The 19674-nt window shown below is 54.1% G+C and overlaps 1 protein-coding gene across 1 annotated transcript in view; it reads right to left on the bottom strand.

Moving 5' to 3' along the window:
• Positions 1-7879, bottom strand: part of WNT9B (Wnt family member 9B) — a 33083-nt gene extending 25204 nt beyond the window's left edge. The window contains exon 1 of the mRNA XM_087854724.1: positions 7796-7879. Within this exon, the coding sequence (XP_087710850.1) occupies positions 7796-7879 (84 nt within the window). The remainder of the gene's footprint in view (positions 1-7795) is intronic.
• Between the last annotated feature and the right edge of the window lie 11795 nt (positions 7880-19674).

Genomic DNA, 19674 nt, shown 5'->3' with positions numbered 1-19674 from the left:
GCACAGCCCAGTGTGGCAAGCTGGGACCCAGAGTCAGATCACATACATCATCAACCCTGGATATGAAATGGGGATGCCGACAACTATCTCACAGGGTTTTTGTGCAGAGTGATGCCAAATGCCTAGCAGGTGCTAGTGGGTTGTTACAACAGCAGGCAGGACCAGTGGTGTGGTGTTTCACATGCGTTCAGGGCGTGGATGGGCGTCTGATTTGTATCATTCACCGATTTCTGTGCTGCGAATATTCCCACCATGGCTGATCTCAAGATGACAATGTGGCATCATCCCTGATCTCCTGAGTTAGGAAGGGATTTGCTCGATCAGTTCTGCAAGCCAGTCAGAGCTGACACCGCATACCACTTTTAAGATCTTGAACCAGGCTCAGTGAGGCTCGGAGGAGGGGGGGCCAAGTTAAACCAGTGTGAGTCAGGGAAGAGGAAGAGCCCCTAGGAGGCCCCACCACACCCAATGGGCATCGGAGTGCGGGCAGGCGAAGAGCAAGCAGATGCAGCAGCCCCTCCCGTCCTCAAGCCCACGGCACGCACCATTATACACCAGCACGCACCCGCAAGCATGTGCCTGGAGAAGGTGGGGGGTGGGGGGATCATAGTCTCCCAAAGTGACCCATTCTCCATATTTCATAAAAGTTGCATGTGGGGGCGCCTGGGTGGCTCAGTCGGTTAAGCACCTGCCATCAGCCCAGGTCCTAATCCCAGGGTCCTGGGATCAAGTCCCACATCAGTCTCCCTGCTCAACCAGAAGCCTGCTTCTCCTTCTGCCTGCCATTCCCCCTGCTTGTGCTCTCTGTCTGTCAAATAAATAAATAAAAATTTTTTAAAAAGGCTGTGATGCAGGGGTTGGAGGGATGGAGAGGTCAGTGGCTAGACTGTGAGATACACACAGAAACTATCCAGATGGGTGTTCCTGAGCCCACACCAGCCAATGGCACGGACTCCACCCTTGGCTCCTTCCGCCTGACGTTAGAACTGTGTGGGTCTCTCAGGTGACTCCTGGCTTGCCCACAACAGCCACACAGTGCTGCTTCTGCTTCCCCCTCCTCCGACGCCAGGGCTGCAAGGAATGCCCAGGTGGCAGCTCCTACTGCTGATCATAATTCCAGCAGCAGCTCCCGTGTGTGTGTGTGTGTGTGTGTGTGTGTGTGTGTGTGTGTGTGTGTGTGTGTGTTGTGCGCGCGCGTGCCAGGCCTGGCACGTGGTCTCACCGCAGCTTCCCACTGCTGTGAGGTCAGGGCCACCAGGATCCCCACTGCAGATGAGGAAACTGGAGGCTCAGAGAGGTTAAGTAGCTGGTGAGGGTGACCCAGCTGTAAGTAGTGGACACAGGAGCTGAGCCCAGGCCCAGCTGAACTGTCACACTGCTTGTGGCTCATGACGGGCTGTGGCTGGCCGAGGACTGCCCAGCACAGCCTGACTCACACTGGCCTTTGCATAATTCATCCTTACGCAGCATCATGTACCTCTGAAGGGGCTCCCGCCTGGAGTGGGAGACGGTGATGAAAGCATATTATGTCCACGGTTGCGGGGCTGTGGACTCCAGCCCTCGGACCTTCGAGCTTTGTGTCCCAGGTGGTTCGTTGCCCCCACGCCCTGTGCGCCTGGCTTCTGTCCGTATGTCCAGGGGCTGGCACAGGACCCGGCACATAGTCGGTGCTCAGGGAGTACGTGTTGTTGCCAGCTTACAGCTGGTCTCTGGTCTTTGTGCGGGGCTGCAGAGATAGAAAGTGTCGCACTGACAAAATGCATGCTCACAGCATCCCCTCCCAAGCTCAGACACATGCTCCATCACACACACACACACACACACACACACACGTCCAACTTTGACACCACAACACAAGTCCAGGCATTCAGTGACATACAGACTCCCCCGCACCTCCCCCACGGATGTCTAAATTCCTAGGCGGACCCACAGCTGCTCCTGGACCCACAGGTTCACACAGGTCTGCAGGAGAAGCATTCTTAGACAGCCACATGCAGCTACCTGTCTCCAGTAACCAGCCCAAGGCAGCCCCGCTCAGGGATGGAGTCCTCTCCTCCCCCTGCATGTGCACACACACACACACACACACACACACACACACACATACAGAGTTTGGAGGCTGCAAGCATGTGCCTGAATGGTTTGCAAAGGCTGCATCAATCAGCTCCCGCGTCTCTCCAGACCTGCCTCCTCCCCCTGAGGCCTGTCCTCAGACCAGGCTGCCCTGCCTGATTCTAACCCTCAGGAAGCATCCAGCTTTGTCTGGCCCCAGCTCCCCCAGGACGCCAAGCCCCAGCTCAACCCCGGCCCCAGGCAGAGCCCAGCAATCACACAATCCCCCAAGCTCACCACCAGGCCATGAGCAATTGGAAATGAGGAATTCCAGGCGGGCTATCTCCCTCTGATCGCCCTCACGGGCTGCACAGGAAATGGGCTCGACCCAACAGGAAGTGGGGCAGGCGATCGCCCAGCAGCTGCGAGGGAAAGCACCAGTGCCCGTGCTGGTCCGCGGCTCGGCTGCTCAGGAGAGCTGGTCCTGGGGAGGCTCGCCTGTCCCTCTGCCTGTCCTCCCCACCTTCTGGTGACCCAGTCTTCTTTGCTGGGGCCTTATTAAGACTCCTTCTCTTCTGAGCACTCCCATCCATCCTGCCTCTGCACATTTGAACTGGATGTGACCCCCACTTGCATTAGTTGACTCTGGAGCGCTGTGAGGTAGCCGGCTGGGTATTGTTGACCTCACTCTTCAGGTACAACCCTAAAGTGCAGAAAGGTGAGTAACTTCTTCAGTGTCATAGAACTCACTGGCACTGGATGGTTAGGGATTCGATGTTTCCAGAACATCAGACTGAGAAAGGACTGAAACTCAGTGGGGAGAGTGGGCTACCAAATCCCTTGCACAGGAGACTCAGGGCTATGTGTGAAAAGAACAACAGCAAAAAGAGGGTGGAGAGAGATGCCAAAATATTAAAAAAAAAATAGTGGGTGCCTTAGAGGTTGAAAGTCTGGGTAGAAAATGTTTTTATCCTCTTTGTATTTTCCAAATTTTCTATTACAAGCATGCTTAACATTTATAGTGAAAATTCCTTAAAAGGGGAAGGGGACAAATACCCAAGAATAATATCTAATGATAGGACTTTAAACATTGTTGGAAAGGTATTTGGGAGGGGGAGAGGGAAGCATTCTGGATATCCTCCTATGGCACCCCTCCTGTTCTCTCTTGGGGAGCTCACCCCAGAGTTGGTAGACCTCCCCCACCCATGGCTATTCCAATTCAAAGCCTTCTTGCCTCGATTCCTCTCTCCCTTCCTCACCTTCCTCATTCCAGAACAACACCCTGAATAAAGGCTCTGTTCTGTGGAGGGAGGTATGACCCTCCCTTGTCCCCTGCCTGCACGCGGCTCTTCTCCAGCCCTTGATACAGCAGCATCTTTGAGCTTAGCCAAGCAAGACTGAATGCAGAGGGGTGCCCTTTAGCACCCCTCCACCCAGCCACACTTCCCTTGCCAAGGCCAGCAGGTTTCCTGCTCTGGTGCACCACCCCTCCTGGAAGCCTTGCCTGCCTTGACTGACTGCTCCTGGCTCTGCTCACGCACCACTTTGCACCATGACACTTGATTGGCACAACTCAATTTTATGCTAGTGATTATGTTAACGCACACTGTCTTTGAGTTTGGGGGATGTTAGGTACCCCTGCTATGTGTAGATTGCAGATTTCTCAAGGACCAAGACCTTGACCCCTACCTTCTTATATACATTGAGCTCCACACCATAGAAACCATTAAATATTTGAATTTTGAATAAACACTGGACCGTGGCTAGGCCAAATCTGACATACTGATGACTACAAACTCTGCCCTTAATTTTATAATCATGAGAGACAAGATGCTCAGCCTTCTACACCAGCATGGTTAGAACTGGAGGGAGTGCTCGGATCCGTCCGGTGCTGTCTAGGGATCATAGATAGGTTTGGAGGTAGATGGGTTACATAATAATCTGGAAGGACAATCCCAATTTAAATAGCCTGCTCCATCATTTCCATACGAAACTCATAAATGTTAGGTGACATATATGTCCGTGCTCTGCCTAAGCACCAGGCTCACCATCAATATACCCACCCCCCGGTCCTCGCTTCCAGGAACATCTGAGTACAGCAAGATGACCGGCCACGCAGCGCTGGGCAGCATCCATTCTGTCCCTGACTATTGCGAATCCCCCACAGGGCTTCCCCATGGCAAAGCCCTAAGGAGAGACTCTCCCCTGGGATGTCTTACCACAAAAAGATGTTCCATGCGAGGCACAGCTGCTAATACAGCTCAAAGAAAGAAAAAGGAAGGAAGGACGAAGGGAAGGAGGAAGGCAAAAACACCAAAGCCAAAGCATCTACCCAACTTTCTCAGCAAATGGAAATGAAAAACAATCCAGAATTTACTACAAATAACATGCTAAAGATTTGACTCTGAATGGAGACACGCTGCACATGTTCTCTGTAGTTGGTTTTCCTCTGAGCACATTCTGGCTCTCCGGAAGGGAAGGGTGAGGCCAAAAGAGTCCCGTCTGGAAGTTCAGCATGTCGTCCCCCTGCAGTCGTAGGGACAACCATCAGAGACAGCTTCCTCTGGGCCACATTTTCACACCTACAGGTACAAATAAGCTCGCAGGGAGTGCTCGTCAACGGGTCTTCACTAGTAGACAGTTGGACCGCAGCGTGTCTTCCTGAATTCAGCGTGGGGCTCCCTGGTCCCAGCCTGAGGTCGTTCTTTAAACTGGGGAGAGACTCAAACCTGGACTTATATCTGGGAAACAGTAAGCTCAGACTTAACTCCTCAAGGAGAAAAAGGTGACTACCTCTATCTTACCGCAAAAGTTGCATTTCGTCTAAAGTACGATTATGTAATATCCAATGTAACAAACTTTGATCGAACCTCTGGTGTTAAGCCCTGGGAGTAAGAGATGATTACTTGTTCTTAAGTTACCTTAAGCAAGCAGTTTGTTGGGAAAGATGTATAAATAAATACATAGAGTATTTTGACATTTCTCTGTAAGTGTAAGCTAATTATTTAGTACTTACTATGTGCCAAGCATCGTTCTAAATCCTATAGGAATATTAACTCATGTAATCCTCAGGACATTTTACAGATGAAGAAACTGAGGCGCAGACAGGTTAAGCAGCTGGCCAACTAGTAAGCTGGGACCTGGGACTAGAACCCAGGGAGCCGGCACTAGAGGCTATGTGTTTCATCACTGTGCTGCAATAGACAGTAGCAAGTCCCAAACGAGAGGGCAACTGGCGAGAGGACAATCCAGTCATTGTTCCAGGGGAGGGGTGTCTGGGACGCTACCGGGAGGCAGCCATATTTGAGCTGGATCTTGTAGAGTGGCTTTTGCAGTCCATCTTCCTGAACTTGACCAAACAGACACAGTCCATCCTAATTTGCCACATAAATGTTTGAGAAGGAGTCGAGTTTTACCAGTGGTTGTCCTTCTAAATCTAAGGGACGACGCTCCAGAACGTCCCTTTGCTGTATGGAGTCCACCTTTGGAGTCAGAAGTAGATATAAAGGGTACTGGGGACTTTAAAATAGGAAATGACTTTGAGACTTGCTGAAACTTGCCACCCTGTATTACTGACTCTGGAATCTCATTTTCACATCAGACTGCCCCCCCCCCCCAGGTCCAAAGTCAAGGTCTACCCTAGTCTCTCTCTCTGGGCTTAGCACCAGGGATGTGCCCACTGTTCTCCTCCTGGCCCGCAGGGCACTCAGTGTCTCCTAGGACTTGGCTGTAATACCAATTGTCTTCAATAGGGGTCGCTGATTCAGGAGAGGATGGGACACCTGCCCGAAGTTGAATGGAGAGAACCGTAGGTCCTAACTTAACCTTCCTCTGTGACCTCATTTTCTGGACCGTAAAATGGATATAACGTTCGCTATCTGCCTTCCTCACAGAACAGTGTGAGAAGTGTGAGGATGAATGTGGACACCTTCCAGCGTGATTCCGAAGAGGCAGCTCCTGTCCGGATGATTTCAAAAAACCAGTCATTCCATAACTACCTTTTGAGCATCCCTCATCTCGCCAGGTGCCATATGGAATCCAGAAATCATCTCTATCCTTGTATAAAAGGACTTTGAATCCAAGTTTTAAAGCAAACTGTAACACTCAATGGGGGTCAGGGAAGAATTCTCCCCGGAGAGCAGTAGAAGCAGCATCCCCTGCCCTGGGAAAATGATGAGGTGTAAAGCGGTAGGGCGTCGACCTCAGTCTGTGGCTGGGAGTCTTTTCCACTCAATAACTCATCTCTTCCTCACATAACCCAGTTTGCGCATGGGGAAACTGAGGCACGGAGACGGGAAGTGGCCTGCCCAAGAAAGAACCTGGATTCCAAGAACCTCCCAGCCAGCTAATTCCAAAACATGGGGTGGGAAGGGGCATAATGGAAAAGCAAGTGACCTGAGCAGGCCCGGCGGGACGGAGAAGGGAAGACCCTCCTGTCCGGACACCCTGGCCAGGCGGATGGAGCAGAGGGCGGCTGCGGCGGCCAGCCTTCTGCAGGAGCGCCCCCTGGTGGTCCCCGGTGTCCCTGCTCACGGAGGGGGACGCTCAGCGCTGGAGGGGCTGTTCTCTAGAGGACCGAGACCACCCCCTTCTCCCCGAGCTAGAGCAGGAACGGCCGGGAGACGGGGGCGTCCCAACCTCTTCGCTTTGCTCATGGCAAACGCGAAGCTCAGAGGAGGAAGTGACTTGTTCAAGGCAGCGGGATGCGGGTCTCCCAGTCGTCCTGCCTCGCAGGGCAGAGTCTGCCATCTCCCCTCCCCTCCTACCCCGCATTCCTGAGCCCAGAGGGCCCCTTGCTCCCCGGCCTCGCCAAGCCAGCACTCATTGCTCCCCTCCTCTCCAGTCCCGCCCCGCCCTGCCGCACAAGCCCATTTCCTCCCGGAACCTTCCAGCCCTGCAGCTACAGAGGTCCCCGTGCTCCGAAGCCCTATTGCCTCCAGAGGCCGCGAGTTTAAATGGCTTTCAATTCCCGGAAGTGGTTTTGTCAGCCTCTAGGTCCGATCCCGGGGACCAGAGATGAGGCCTCTCTCTTTTGGATTCTCCGCTCACCCACTCAGCCCTTCTCCACCCAGAGGTGCCTGGTCCAGGGCCAAACTCGCACGGGGTGATGAATATAGACACATGTCTTTTTCTTCTCACTGCAGATCAGCCCAGCAGTGTCTATGGCCCTAACAGCCAGGCTGTCTATGCTGGCTTTGGGGCTTTCTTTCCTAGCCTGCGGCCTTGGACAAGTCACTTTAAATCTCTCAGAGCCTCTGGTTCCCAACAGTAAAATAGGAATAAAGCTATTCGTTGGGCCGGTTGTGAGGCTTGAATGAGATAATGTGTAAAATGTGCCTGAACATAGTAGGTGCTCAATAATTGGCGAGGTTGATTAGCCAGATTTCCAAGGAGCCTTAGGCTGGTCTCCCTGGACTCGCCCCTCTCCTATTTGGCATCCTCAATCTTGGATGTGAACCTTCCAGATGTAATCCTCCCCACCCCCGGCTCCTGTTGTGAGCAGAATCAGGGAGGGGGCCACCCAGTGAGTGTGGAAGGGCCCTAGGAAAGGAACACGCTGCTAGAAGACTGGAAAGGCTGAACAATGGGGGGTGATCAAGCCACAGAGAGCATGACTTTCAGGTACCTGTGTCTGCCTCCCTCGCTCCCCTTTCGGCCAGCTTCCTCACCCTGCACTCTTTCTCAACACATCTTGCTGCTTTCTGCTTCTGTGAACTCTTGGTACCTGTTTCCTAGAACTTACAGCCTGCCCGTGGCCCATCATGGCCTCCATGACATCCTCCCAGTGCTGTGGCCATTCGGCTTTGGAGCCCAGTGGCCCTGCCATGTATCCCGACAAACGTCTGAGGAAAACATGGGAACACCACACCAGCACCGCTTGGACCCGTCGAAGGCTATTGGCCAGTTGTGGACTGGCCACTGGAGGGTCAGGTATCCTCCATGAACACTCATAAATAATAATGTTTGAAACTTGTGAAAGTCATTTGAAATTTATTCATAAAGGAAACAATCCCTTACGAACTGTTTCATGTGGTGAGCCATCCCCTCTACTGGCACCGGCCTCCACGCCAAATTATCTGTCTTGTACACCCGGATTTTTGTGACTGCATCCACTCGACTCTTGATATCCACATGCTTGTTACCATAAATACTGCTGCAGGAGGCAGTCTCAGGGTCCCCAAACTTGACCGATGGTTTTGGGAGAAAGACTTTCCCCTTTCCCCAAATGGTCTATAATATTATCAAAACTAAAATCTCTAGGGGCGCCTGGGTGGCTCAGTCAGTTAAGCATCTGCCTTCAGCTCAGGTCATGATCCTGGTGTCCTGCGGATCCTGGGATCAAGCCCCGTGTCCGGGTCCCTGCTCAACGGGGAGGCTGCTTCTCCCTCTCCCTCTGCCCCTCCCCCTGCTTGTGCTTGCTCTCTCTCTCTCTCTGTCAAATAAATAAATAAAATATTGAAAAGTAAAATAAAATAAGATCTCTGGCACCTGGGTGGCTCAGTCAGTTAAGCGTCTGACTCTTGGTTTTGGTTCCAGTTGTGAACTCATGGGTCGTAGGATTGAGCCCTGTGCCCGGCTCTGTGCTCAGCAGGGAGTCTGCTTGAAGATTGTCTCTCTCTGCCCCTCTCCCCTCACCACCTCTAAAATAAATAAAATCTTGAAAAAAAATAAAAATAAATAAAATCTGTAATGTGAAAAAAAAAAGGCCAAGTCCTGTTCTGTATCTTTCCTGTATTTACCCACTGCGCTTCTGAGTCTTCTCTCCCTCCTTCCCCCCCCCCCCATCCCCAGTTATAAGGCCCTCTTCCAGCAAGGAGAGCAAAAGCCTGAATCTTTAGCCAGATAGCTCTGAGAGGAAACAGCAGGACTGGTGGTACAGTGAAGGCTTTTGCTCCCTGCCGCCCCTGATGACTGTAGGGCAGAAAATGCACAAGGTTTCTCCACTCCCAGGCTATGGCCTGGAGTTGCCCCAACAATTGCTCACTCCCTAGGGTGGAGGTCTCCAAGAAGGTGAGTGTGCACGTGGAAAAAGCTGGCAGGGCACTGCACACCCACACAGGCTCTCCGAGTGATTTAGAACCAGATGTGTCCTCCTCCAAGCTCTTTGCTTCCCACTCTCAGAAAATGGTCCGAGCAAATATGCCTGTGGTGCCAATGGTGCATTCCTATATGGGGTTCCCTTTTGCAGTGCCCAACCTCTGCAGCTGTGCATGGCAGCACCAAAAGCATACACCAGGTCACTCCTCTGCCCCATGAGTGGGAAACTGAGCCTTGCAGACCATTAGCTAGCCCTCCAAACCATCCTCCATGCACATTCCCAGTGGGGACACCACCACCTTCCTGGGTATCCAGCCTCAGTCCTTTGGAAGAGTCACCTATCCCTCCTGGGCTCCAGAGTTCACATCTCAGGTTCAGCACTTGCTAGTGACCTCAGCCAGGGCTCACAGCCTTCCTGGGCCACGAGTCCCTTAGCTGCAAAGTGAGAGTCACGCCAGCTCTGACATGGGACTTCAGCGGGGGTGAGCTAAGGAAGTAAACGTCGTGCAGCACAATCAGGGCATGAGGCCACCGAGTTCCCTACCTCAGCCCCCCTTCCCTATTTTCTCCCATTTATACTCCAAACTCTGACCCAGGAACCTCAGCACGTGGCTACCTGCGTAGCTTCTCGCTCCAGCCCCGTCACTGCAGACACAGTCTGATCATACTTAAGCCCCTCAAGTAAACGACACATGAAACACTTGCAAGAGTCCTGTACTGAGTTCTTTCTGAAGTGAAGGATTATTTTACAAACTGAAATCCTCATCCCTGGATTTTTTCCTTCACACGCCTGAATTTTTATTTATTCCAGGGAATTGCCGAGCAGCACACGTGTGCGCTAGGACACGGGTCGCCCGGTGGCTTCCAAGCACGACCTCACCGTTCAGCCCTGGGCAACCGCTCACCAGCCCCGCTCGCCCTGGAGGCTGAGGGCTCTCGCCACTGCGGCTTTCATTCTATCAACGGATTGCCCCCAATATGTTGATTATTGGCTGTGTGTCAGGCACTGTGCTCATTCATTTTCTTATTTATTCCTGCCCATTTCTTCAGAAATTGACATTACAATGATCACCCGGATTGTTTTTAATTGTTGCCATTTGCAATATCACACACTTTTCTTCCTCTTCTCAATGCAATAAAACACAGAGGGTGTACTTTCTTGGCCCTTAAAAACTCCATTTCACATATAGATGCAAAGAACAATCTCAGACTTCCTTCTGGGTATATCCCTAGAAATGAGACTTGGAATGAAGTTCAAAGAACAGCACCAGTTCTGAGGAATGCAGCTCATGTCCTTGGGGCCCTGGCTCTCCCTAGGAGCCCCAGTTGGGATTCCAATGCCCCAGTTCCCTCCACACCTTCTTGTGCTTCTCCCCTGGGAAAAGGGATAAGGGTCTAATAGCTGAGGGGAATTTCAGGATCCGTGGTAAGGGGTTATGAACTGCCCTTACTGCACACTCCAGCCATTGTCACCGGCTGTACAGTTGCTGTTCCTAGAAGCCCCAGCAGGTGTCACTGTGACCCTGACCATCCTCACAGGCCCCGCCCCTGGGCCTGTGCACAAGACAGGTTTGAGGCCTGGGGGGTTCCCAGAGGGGGGAGCTCACCTCTAAGGGGTCCCACAGGAAGAGTCCTGTCCCAAAGAGAAGGGATCCCGTCTCTACTGCACTCTCTCCCAGGGCCATTGTAGGGAAGGACTGTGGTCCAGGGAAGGTTCACCCTCCTGGTCAAGGGCTGGGTAGAGGTTGCAGAGAATGGAGAGTGAAGAGGGAAGAGAGGACCTAGACCTTCCTTCCTTTCCTCCATCAGTCTCTTCTTACATTGCATTAGGAGAGTGTCCTCCCCAACCCCACTCTCCCTCAACCCACCTAACCACCTGCCTTGAGTTTGGGGGACAAATCTTGGTGACTGCTGAGGACCCCTCTGGGTCAGAAATCATTAGACTGATGAGGAACCAGAAGGCACAAAGGGGACTGTAAGTCAGGAAGGGCTTCCTGGAGGAGATGAGTGTGGACTCAAGAGATTAACTCAGGGTCTTGCCTCACAAGAAGAACAAGGGAGAAGAGGGACCAACCTGGGGACTCGGAACTATCTGGGTGAGGAATGCTAAGAGATGAGTTCATGGATGGCTGTTTTGGGGGATGTTTCTGGAGTCCGGTGGGCTTGTAGGGACTCTCGCCCCACAAGCCACTGAAGCAGGAACCACAGACTAAGAGTGTCCATGCGTGTGCGTGTGCGTGTGTGTGTGTGTGTGTGTGTGTGTGTGTGTGTGTGTGTGTGTGTTTGTGTGTATGGAGTGGGGGGAGAGCCTTGGGAGGGGCTGGCAAAGGGTATGAGAGAATAACAAGATGCTGGGTGGTGAGCGGAGAGAGGGAGACCTTCCTTCCAGGCTAAAATTGGGCTGTCTGGATGGGGGGAGGGTGTGACAGGAGAGGGAGGGGGAAGGGCTAAACCCGTGCCCAGCCTTAGGTACGGGGCTGAGCCTGCCAGGTGTGTTTGCTTCCTTGAGCCCTCGGCCTTTCTCAGGATGAAAAGTCAGTGACAAGCCAGGGAGCTGGGCTTTTGCACAAAAGGTGTGTTGAGCCTCCTATCGTGGAGCCCAAGGAGACGTCAGAGGCCCTGGCAGATCTCACCGGCTCCCTCCTCTGCATTTCCTCCTGGCCCATCTGTCCACCCCCTGTCATCTTCCCCAGGGGCCCTCAGTCAGTACCAGTCCCCGTCCACTCTGCCCCACCCCCCTTTCCTCTGCCTCCTGCCCCCACCCCCTTCCCCCTCTGAGAGCTGGGGAACTGGCCCTTTTGGTTATCACCTCACGGAGATTTGGCCCTTCTGGGAGCGAGCCTTGACACCTGGCATGGGGCCTGGAAGGAAAGTCAAGGAAAGACTTGAGAACTGGTAACTACACACACACTCTGGCAGGGACAGCGGGCAGGGGAAGCCGGAGGAAAAGCAAGGGTCTCCAACCAGAGCCTGGGACACAGTGTCTCGTGGGCAGTCTCACCTCCTCCTTTCTTCGGGGGTCCCGGCTTCCCGACGACACCATGTGTGGGAACCATCTCCAGGCGCACATACGGGCCGGGTGAGAGATTCCTGAGAAGGTCCGGTGATGCGTCCGTCTTGTCCAGAGGCGGCCTCTGCCCAGCTCTGTGACACACACCGCCCTCCCGCACGCCCCGGGGCCTGGGTTAGGACGGCCGGGGAAGCAGACTCCCCAGGTGCCCGCAGAAGCCAGCTGCCCAGCCAGGAAGCTGATGTGAGTCGGCTGGCTTTCCTTCCCGGCAGCCGCAGAGGCTGGGGCTGGCGGTGCCGCTGGGACTGGAACCCAGGCCCTGGCGACAGGCCGGGGCACCGGAAGGGACTGGAGCTCTCTCTAATTTGACTGCTCTGGGAAGCAACAGAAATCACAGACTGCTTTCAGTGGGGGCGGAAGCACATAGTGTGGAAGGAGCCCTTACACCAGGGAGGCCACACGGTGTGGGATCAAATCCATCGGGGCCCCAGCCCAGTTTCCACACCCAGTGGTGGCAGGTGCCGTAGCCTGGCTTCCTGGCAGCCCTGTCCTGAGTGCACTGGGGGGCCCAGTGCTGCTGGCTCTCGATGGGTGGACGGCCAGCATCTGGGACACTGGAGTGTCCTGGAGCCCTCACCTCCTATTTACTCCGTGGTCGTGCGGTGGACTTCCAGGAGAAGTAGCCACAGCCACCCACCGGGCAGCTAGGGCCCTGTTCCCTAGGCTGCACACACAGCCTTGGGATCCCTGCAGATCCCTCATGGGGTCTGAGACAAGGGACAGGGGGCCAGAGTGCAGGTCAGGGGCCTTGCTGACTCCCCAGTCCACCCACCTAAGTCGCTGTTGAGGCTTCTTCGATGTTGAGACGCCCCCCAAACCTTCATGGCCCACCCAGGCCAACAGAACACTCTTCCACAGACATGCCCCACTGCGTTCCCCTGGCCTCCCTGCCCCTGCTGGCCCCTGCCAGCTTCCTGGTGCCCCTGGCTGGTGAGTTTCACCCCAGAGGTGACTATAGTCTTTCGGTGGCCAGGGCCACCACCTTCCCTGAGCCCTTTTCCATCGCTCTGCAGCCCAATCTCACTCATCCATAACCCCCAGTAGCGGGGGCAGGGCTGGGGGTGAGAGGGGCTCTCTCCAGGCAGCGGCAGGGGGCGGGGGCCAGGGGCTCCCCTAACTGCAGAGGCTAGCCTTACACACCCAGCAACACATGTCCCCCTTTATGGCCAGGGCTTTCTCTCGGTGCTTAAAGGCAACTGTGAAAAGAGCAGGGCTGATTCTGGCTGCCTAGCCGTCTCCTGGCAACAGGCCTGGCAGGAGGTCTTTCTTTACCCCCCCCCACCTCTCTTCTCTCCTCCACCACCCCCCTTTTTCCTTTCCCCCCTGTGTCTTGTGTTGTGTATCATTAAAACTTCCCTCCCAGCCACTTCGCAGCCAACAACCAGGCCCTTCTGGGGCAGCTCAGCCGGCCGGGCCTGGGGGTGGGGGCTCCGAGGGGTCAAGCCCCCAGAGACGAGGCTTTGTGTTCTGGAACCAAGGCTTAAACTCAATTTGGCAACCTTCGGCACGTTCACGAGGGGCAGCCAATAGAACCACCTCTCCCTCGCCCTGCACACCCCTCTTCCTTCTCTCCCCCCTCCTCAGCTTCAGCTCCCAGTCTCTTCTGTTAGTGCCCTAAGCCTGCCAATAGTGCCACTGGGCACTGCCCGACCCTGCTAGGGCCTCACAGGGCTGGACACCAACAACCCCTCACCTAGAAGGACAAGTCTCCTCTGAAGGCTGGGACAGCCCAAGCCAGAGGCCTGCAGCCAGCTCCAGCCCAGTGTCCTGGTCTGCCCTGAAAGGGGCAGGAACACAAGGGGTGGTGGGCCCGGGGGTCATGGGGAGACAGATCATCTACTGTGATTGTCAGGACCAGGACTCCTCATTTGGCCACTTCAATCTAGAGGGACACTGAAATCCAGAGAGGGTAAGTGCTTTGCCTGGAAACACACAGGCAGTCAGGGGAAAGGGGGGGCTGGAACCCTGGTTTCTGCTCCCCTTCTTCTGTGGCCCTTTACATACCTTACTGAAGGGGAACAGGTGGCTCTCTGAGGCCAGTGCACTTTCTGAGCTCTGGCTTGCCAGCTCAAAGTTCTCTGCCTCCTCCACGCAAATAGTTTCTGCCAGGCCTGGACTTGGCTGGGGGGGGGGGGGCGGGGGGACCTCCTTCCCCAGCCCCTCTGGACAACTGGGAGACAGTTGAGCTTCCTCCTCCCTCCTTCCCCCCACCAAGAGTGTCTGTGTCACAGAGGCCTGGTGCCAGGCCACCCTGTCATCTAACACACTCATAAGGCTGGATGGGTGGCCCCACGTTTCCTGATAGTCAAGGTAGGGGTGATGCCGGGAATGAATCTCAGCTCTTCGCCAGTATGGTTTCCGGATCCACCTCGGGGGCTCCTCCACTTCAGCCAGCTCCAGCCTGGCTCACCCTCAGGGCCGCTGGCCACCCAGCAGGTGCAGGCCACCGAGAAGATGCCCTGACCACACAGGCGGGCACCGCGATCTGGGGTTTCCAGACTCCCGGCACTTCCACTCTGCATTTGCCCCACAGTACCTGACCTGCTCCTTTCTTAACACTTGTCTTTAAATCTATTTGCTTCGTTCTTAATAAGGAGATATTAGAAGACTGTGATGTTGAGCAGCGTGATTTCGTTCTAACCAGATACTATGGCCCCCAAAGGCTCTGGATGTGTGACCTTCTCTATTTTTTTTTAAAAGATTTTATTTATTTATTTGACACAGAGAGACAGCCAGAGAGAGAGGGAACACAAGCAGCGGGAGTGGGAGAGGAAGAAGCAGGCTCATAGCGGAGGAGCCCGATGTGGGGCTCGATCCCATAACGCCCAACGAACGCCTCTGCCACCCAGGCGCCCCCTTCTCTCCTTATTAGGAAGGAATCTTAGTGTCGTTTTAGTACCAAACAGACTTTCTCCTGGACAATACTCAAGAAGAGTGAAGGAGAGTGGAATAAGAATGTGAGTAAATGAGCCTTCTCATTGTGTGATTCGAAGTTATTAAATACCATGCTTCATCTCGTGGGCCATCATCCATGGTCCTCTCCAGCTTCCAAGGAACATTCGCATTAGCAGTGGAAATGCTCTCCAAATTCCAACATTTGGCCAAACTATATTTCAGACTTTCTTAAATTCTGGAGCAGAAAATAAAATAAAATAAAATAAAAAATAAAATAAAATATATTTTAGTTACACCATGTTCTCTGATTTGGGGTTCAGAAAATGATTTCTCACCTTAGCACCCCCTTTGATGTGCAGAACAAAAGGCAGAGGGGACCTGGGGAGGGTCCAGGTAGGGACAGGCAAGAAGAAAGAGGGGGGAAAAGCCTTTTGGGAGCAGCAAAGGAGCTCTGGGAACATCATCACCATCACCACTGGCCCTCACTCATTAGACAGTCTGATCAAGATTTTGCCATTGGGGGGGGGTCACAAGTTTATAATAAATCTTAGGGCACCAGCATCAGGGTCTTCTATGTGCCCCAGGCTCTCTGGGTAGATTATTCCATTTAACCCCAGGGAGTTGTGGGATCAGCATACCCATTTGACAGGTAAGAAAACAGGCACATGGAGGTCCAAATAACTAGCCCAAAGTCACAGCAAAGCAGTGGTGGGGCCAGGATTTGAAATGCCTCCCTCTGATCCCAGAGCCTGTGCTCCCCTGCCTCCCTCCCGGCAACCTGAGGCTAGCTGGCCAGTGGGGACAGTCCTAACTTAGGAGACCCTGGTCTGTGGATAAAGGGCGAAGCTGATGCCCAGAAGCCTGAAAATGTGTGTGTGTGTGTGTGTGTGTGTGTGTGTGTGTGTGTGTGTAGGAAGAATGCAACCCCACCTCCACCCCGGACCCCAGAGGAGCCTTCCACCAGCCCCAGAGAGCACAGCCTCAGGAAGCTGTGTGGATGTGTGGGAGGGGGCTTCTCTGGGAGCCTGAGGAGGCTGCGAATGGAGGGCTGTGATTACAGGTGGAGAGAGGGTGGGAGGAAGGCAGCTGAGCTCCAGCTTTTTCCCCTCTTTTGTTTAAATGGAGATACAATTCACACACCATAAAAGTCACCACTTTAAAGTCTACCACTCTGTGGCTTGTAGCAGATTCAGTGAGTTGTGTGACCATCACCACAGTCTCATTTCAAAACCTTTTCATCGACCCCAGAATACACGTGTACCCATTAGCCGTCAAGCTGCGGTTTCTTAAGGAGAAGGGAAAAGGCAGCACAAGATGGAAGTAGATTCTGGATTAATTTTAAGCCTCATCTCACTCCTACACCGTCTCTTACTGCTCCCTTCTCCCTCCAAGTTGTCTCAGAGCGAGTCTCCCAGCTCCGGGAGCAATTGCAACCTCACCCGCATCCAGACTAAACCCCCAAACCAAGAAAAAGAAGCCTAACCAGCCTGTAAACTAAAGCAGCTCAACTGTGAGTCGATTAGCAGCACTTCATCTAGCTGCACCATACTAGGCTCTACGGGCAGGAGGGCACAGATGTCACTTGGAGGACTGTGGTTGCAAGTTAACAGCCCGGAGTGGCCGAAACAGCAAGGAAAATGTATTATTTCACATACCAAGAAATTCCGAAGCAGGGGTCTGCTAATGTCTCAGCAACGGTGTCAGAGACCCAGCTTCTTTCTCTTTGCCGTGTTCTTCCTCCACTACTCAGCCTCATCCTCAGGCAGTTTCCCTCATGGTCACAGGATGGCTGCTGCAGCTCCAGGCATCCTACCCAGACACAATGTCCAAAAGCAGGAAAAAGGGACATTTAGTCTCATTTAAAAGCCCCCAAAACCTTTTCCCAGAAGTCCTTTTGCACACTCCAGCAGACCTCCTCTCATGTCACATTGGCCAAAGATGGGTCACATACCTACCTCTAAACCAATCCCTGGTAAGGGGAATGAGTCCAGGATCGGCTTAGACCAATCAGGATTGATCTCTGAGCCAGGTCGGGGAGGGGCAGACAGCAGAACAGACTGGGGGCCTCTTTCAGCCTGGAGAAAGGGGCCACCAGCATAGAAGACTTTACCCTGGAGAGGCTCAAGAAAGAGCAGCTGACTGTCATGAAAGTACAGAAGGGCCACTTACTGAGCTCTTCGCCATGTCCCAGGTGCCATTTCAGACATCGCACACATCACTCCACTGAACAGGCAATAGCCATCCGAGGCAGGTGTTATTATACCCATTTTGCAGGTGAGGAAACAGGCTTCAAGAGGGCAGGTAGTGTGCCCAGTGTCTCACAGCAGGAGGCAGAGCTGGTGCTGATTGGGTGATGGTGGTGGCAAGAGATTGGTCTCTAAGACAAGCACTCACACAGAGGGTCTCCCCACCGTACATATGAAACCCCATTCAGGTCTTACCCAGAAGCCAAGGACAAGGAGCAAAGGAGACGGGCTCTGCCAGGTGTGGGGCAATGCCAGACAGGTGCCCCTGGTCTGCCCAAGGACCTGCCTGTACCTGTCCCAGCCACCTGCTCCTGGGCTCCTGCCGGTGAGGCAGCTCTGACCCCATGGCCAGCCCACTGGGTCCCTAGCCATGTGTCTAGGTTCCCAGGACCCAGGGCCCCTCCTGAGGTTCCACCAACGGCCGCTGCTGGCTGCACTTGTCTGCAGGGACGCTAATTAGCTGGCAGAGCTCTGGAGGGTCTAAACCTGGATTTGACCAGAAATTTCCACACCATCTCCAAGAATAATATCAGGCTTGTTCTGTCCCGTCTCCCTAATGGGCCCCAGAGATGTCTTCCCCAAAAGACCCCTGAGATGGAAAGAACCTTCATGGCTCTTATCTTGGTTTTAAAGGAAACTAGGAGCCATAGTCCATACCAAGAAAAACCAGCCACACAAAGGTCTGGCTCTGCTTTCCTGGACACGATCACTTCCCCCGGGGGGCCAGCCCCCTCTGGGTGGGGGCTCCGGGCCGGGTTCTGAGGCCGAAGGCAGCATAAAGGGGCTGGAGGAAAGCTGAAGAGGAGGAGGAAAGGGAAGGAGAAGGAGGGCAAGAGTGGCAGAGAGGGGGCGCTGGCGGCATGGGGAAGGGCAGCATGAGGGCTGCCAAGCCCCAGATGCCAGCAGGCTGCCAACCCCTGATCTCACCCCACTTGGGGCAGTGCCACTCTCCTCTGAAAGAGAAGCAGGAGCCAAAGCACAGAGCTGGGGAGCTGGGGGTAGGTGGAGAGCTCGAAGGGCCAAGGTCTACTCACCGTGGGGACCCTGAAGAGCCATAAGGATCCCAGACATGAGAGAGGGGTCCTCCCATCCGAGACCTCAGCCCCTGCCTCCTCCCTCTGTCTCTCAGCCAGTCATCAACAATGTTTACATGGGGCCTCCTATGTGCCAGCCCCTGCTCAGGGTGTTGGGGTTTTGGGGAGTCCCACAGAGTTTTAATTTTGGAGTAGGAAATGAACGGCCATATTTGACATATAATGTATGCAACATAAGGTCAGTGTTAGGGGCTATGCAGAAACATAAAGTGGAATAGGAGCCCAAGAGGGACAGGGTCGGGGAGCAGCTAGTGGTAAGGGGAACCTTTCTGGAAAGGAGATTTTGAGGTAGGTTTAAGTTGGAACATCAAACAAGATTTTCCTGGAAAACCCTTCTGGAGGAAGCTCTTGGGTGCCTGAGGGGGACTGCTTAGCTAAGGCTGACGGGGGCAGAAGGAGCGACCCAAGAGAGTAGCTTGTTCCTCAGCCCCTAAGAGGAGAAGAAAGAAACCCAATATTTATTATCCTGGGCCGCGGTCTGGCGTTCTGTCAGCACGGCTCTCATTTAACGCTGACAACTCCCTATGAGATACAAAGTATTATCTCCACCTCCCACAGAATAGAGGAGGTTCAGGGATAACAGGCAGCTGGCCAGGGGTGCCCTTCATCCTTTCTGTTGCTCCCTCCCCTTCCAAAGGACTCTGGCCCAAATCGCTTTCCCAAATGCCCTTGGGGAACTGGAGATGACCAGCACCGGAGGAATCACTGCGACAGGGGAAAGCCCTCACGTTCCCACAGGTGGCACCTGTGATCTCAAGGTGCGGGTGGGCCAGGCTGGGAAGGACTCGGTGACATCACTCTGCCGTTTGCAGCCTCGCATATCTCGACACAAAGCGGAGGCAGCCGCAGGGTTCCCGCCAGGCGGTGCCGAGGAGACCTCACATCACCTCGGCCCGCCCGCGTCCTGCATCTGGGGCCCGCCCGGCCTCCCAACGGAGCCACCTGGGTGGGGAGGAAAGGGAGCCCGAAGCCACGCACACCTTATCCTCAGCTAAGCTCGGGGATTGCGAAGTAGATTAAGGGCATTCGCTCACGAGGACGCCTACTTAACCTGGATCCCCAAAGATCCCGGCTGCTCACCAACAAAGTCTCGGGCTCCCGGCCCCGCGGGGTGCGGGTGCGGGGCCGGGTGGGGCCCCCTTCCTCGCCCGCGGACTTCCTGCCTTATTATCAGCACCGCCGCCAGGGGGCGTGCCAGGGCCGGACGACGGAGGGGCTGGCCGGCTCCGGGCGCCTTTGTGTGTTCCATTGACACTGGTTGCTCACCTATGGTGCTTAC

Source organism: Ursus americanus, chromosome 23, assembly GCF_024610735.1.
Source record: "Ursus americanus isolate L20-20 chromosome 23, mUrsAme1.1.p, whole genome shotgun sequence".
Classification (NCBI taxonomy): domain Eukaryota; kingdom Metazoa; phylum Chordata; class Mammalia; order Carnivora; family Ursidae; genus Ursus; species Ursus americanus.
This window is presented reverse-complemented; position numbering and strand designations above follow the sequence as displayed.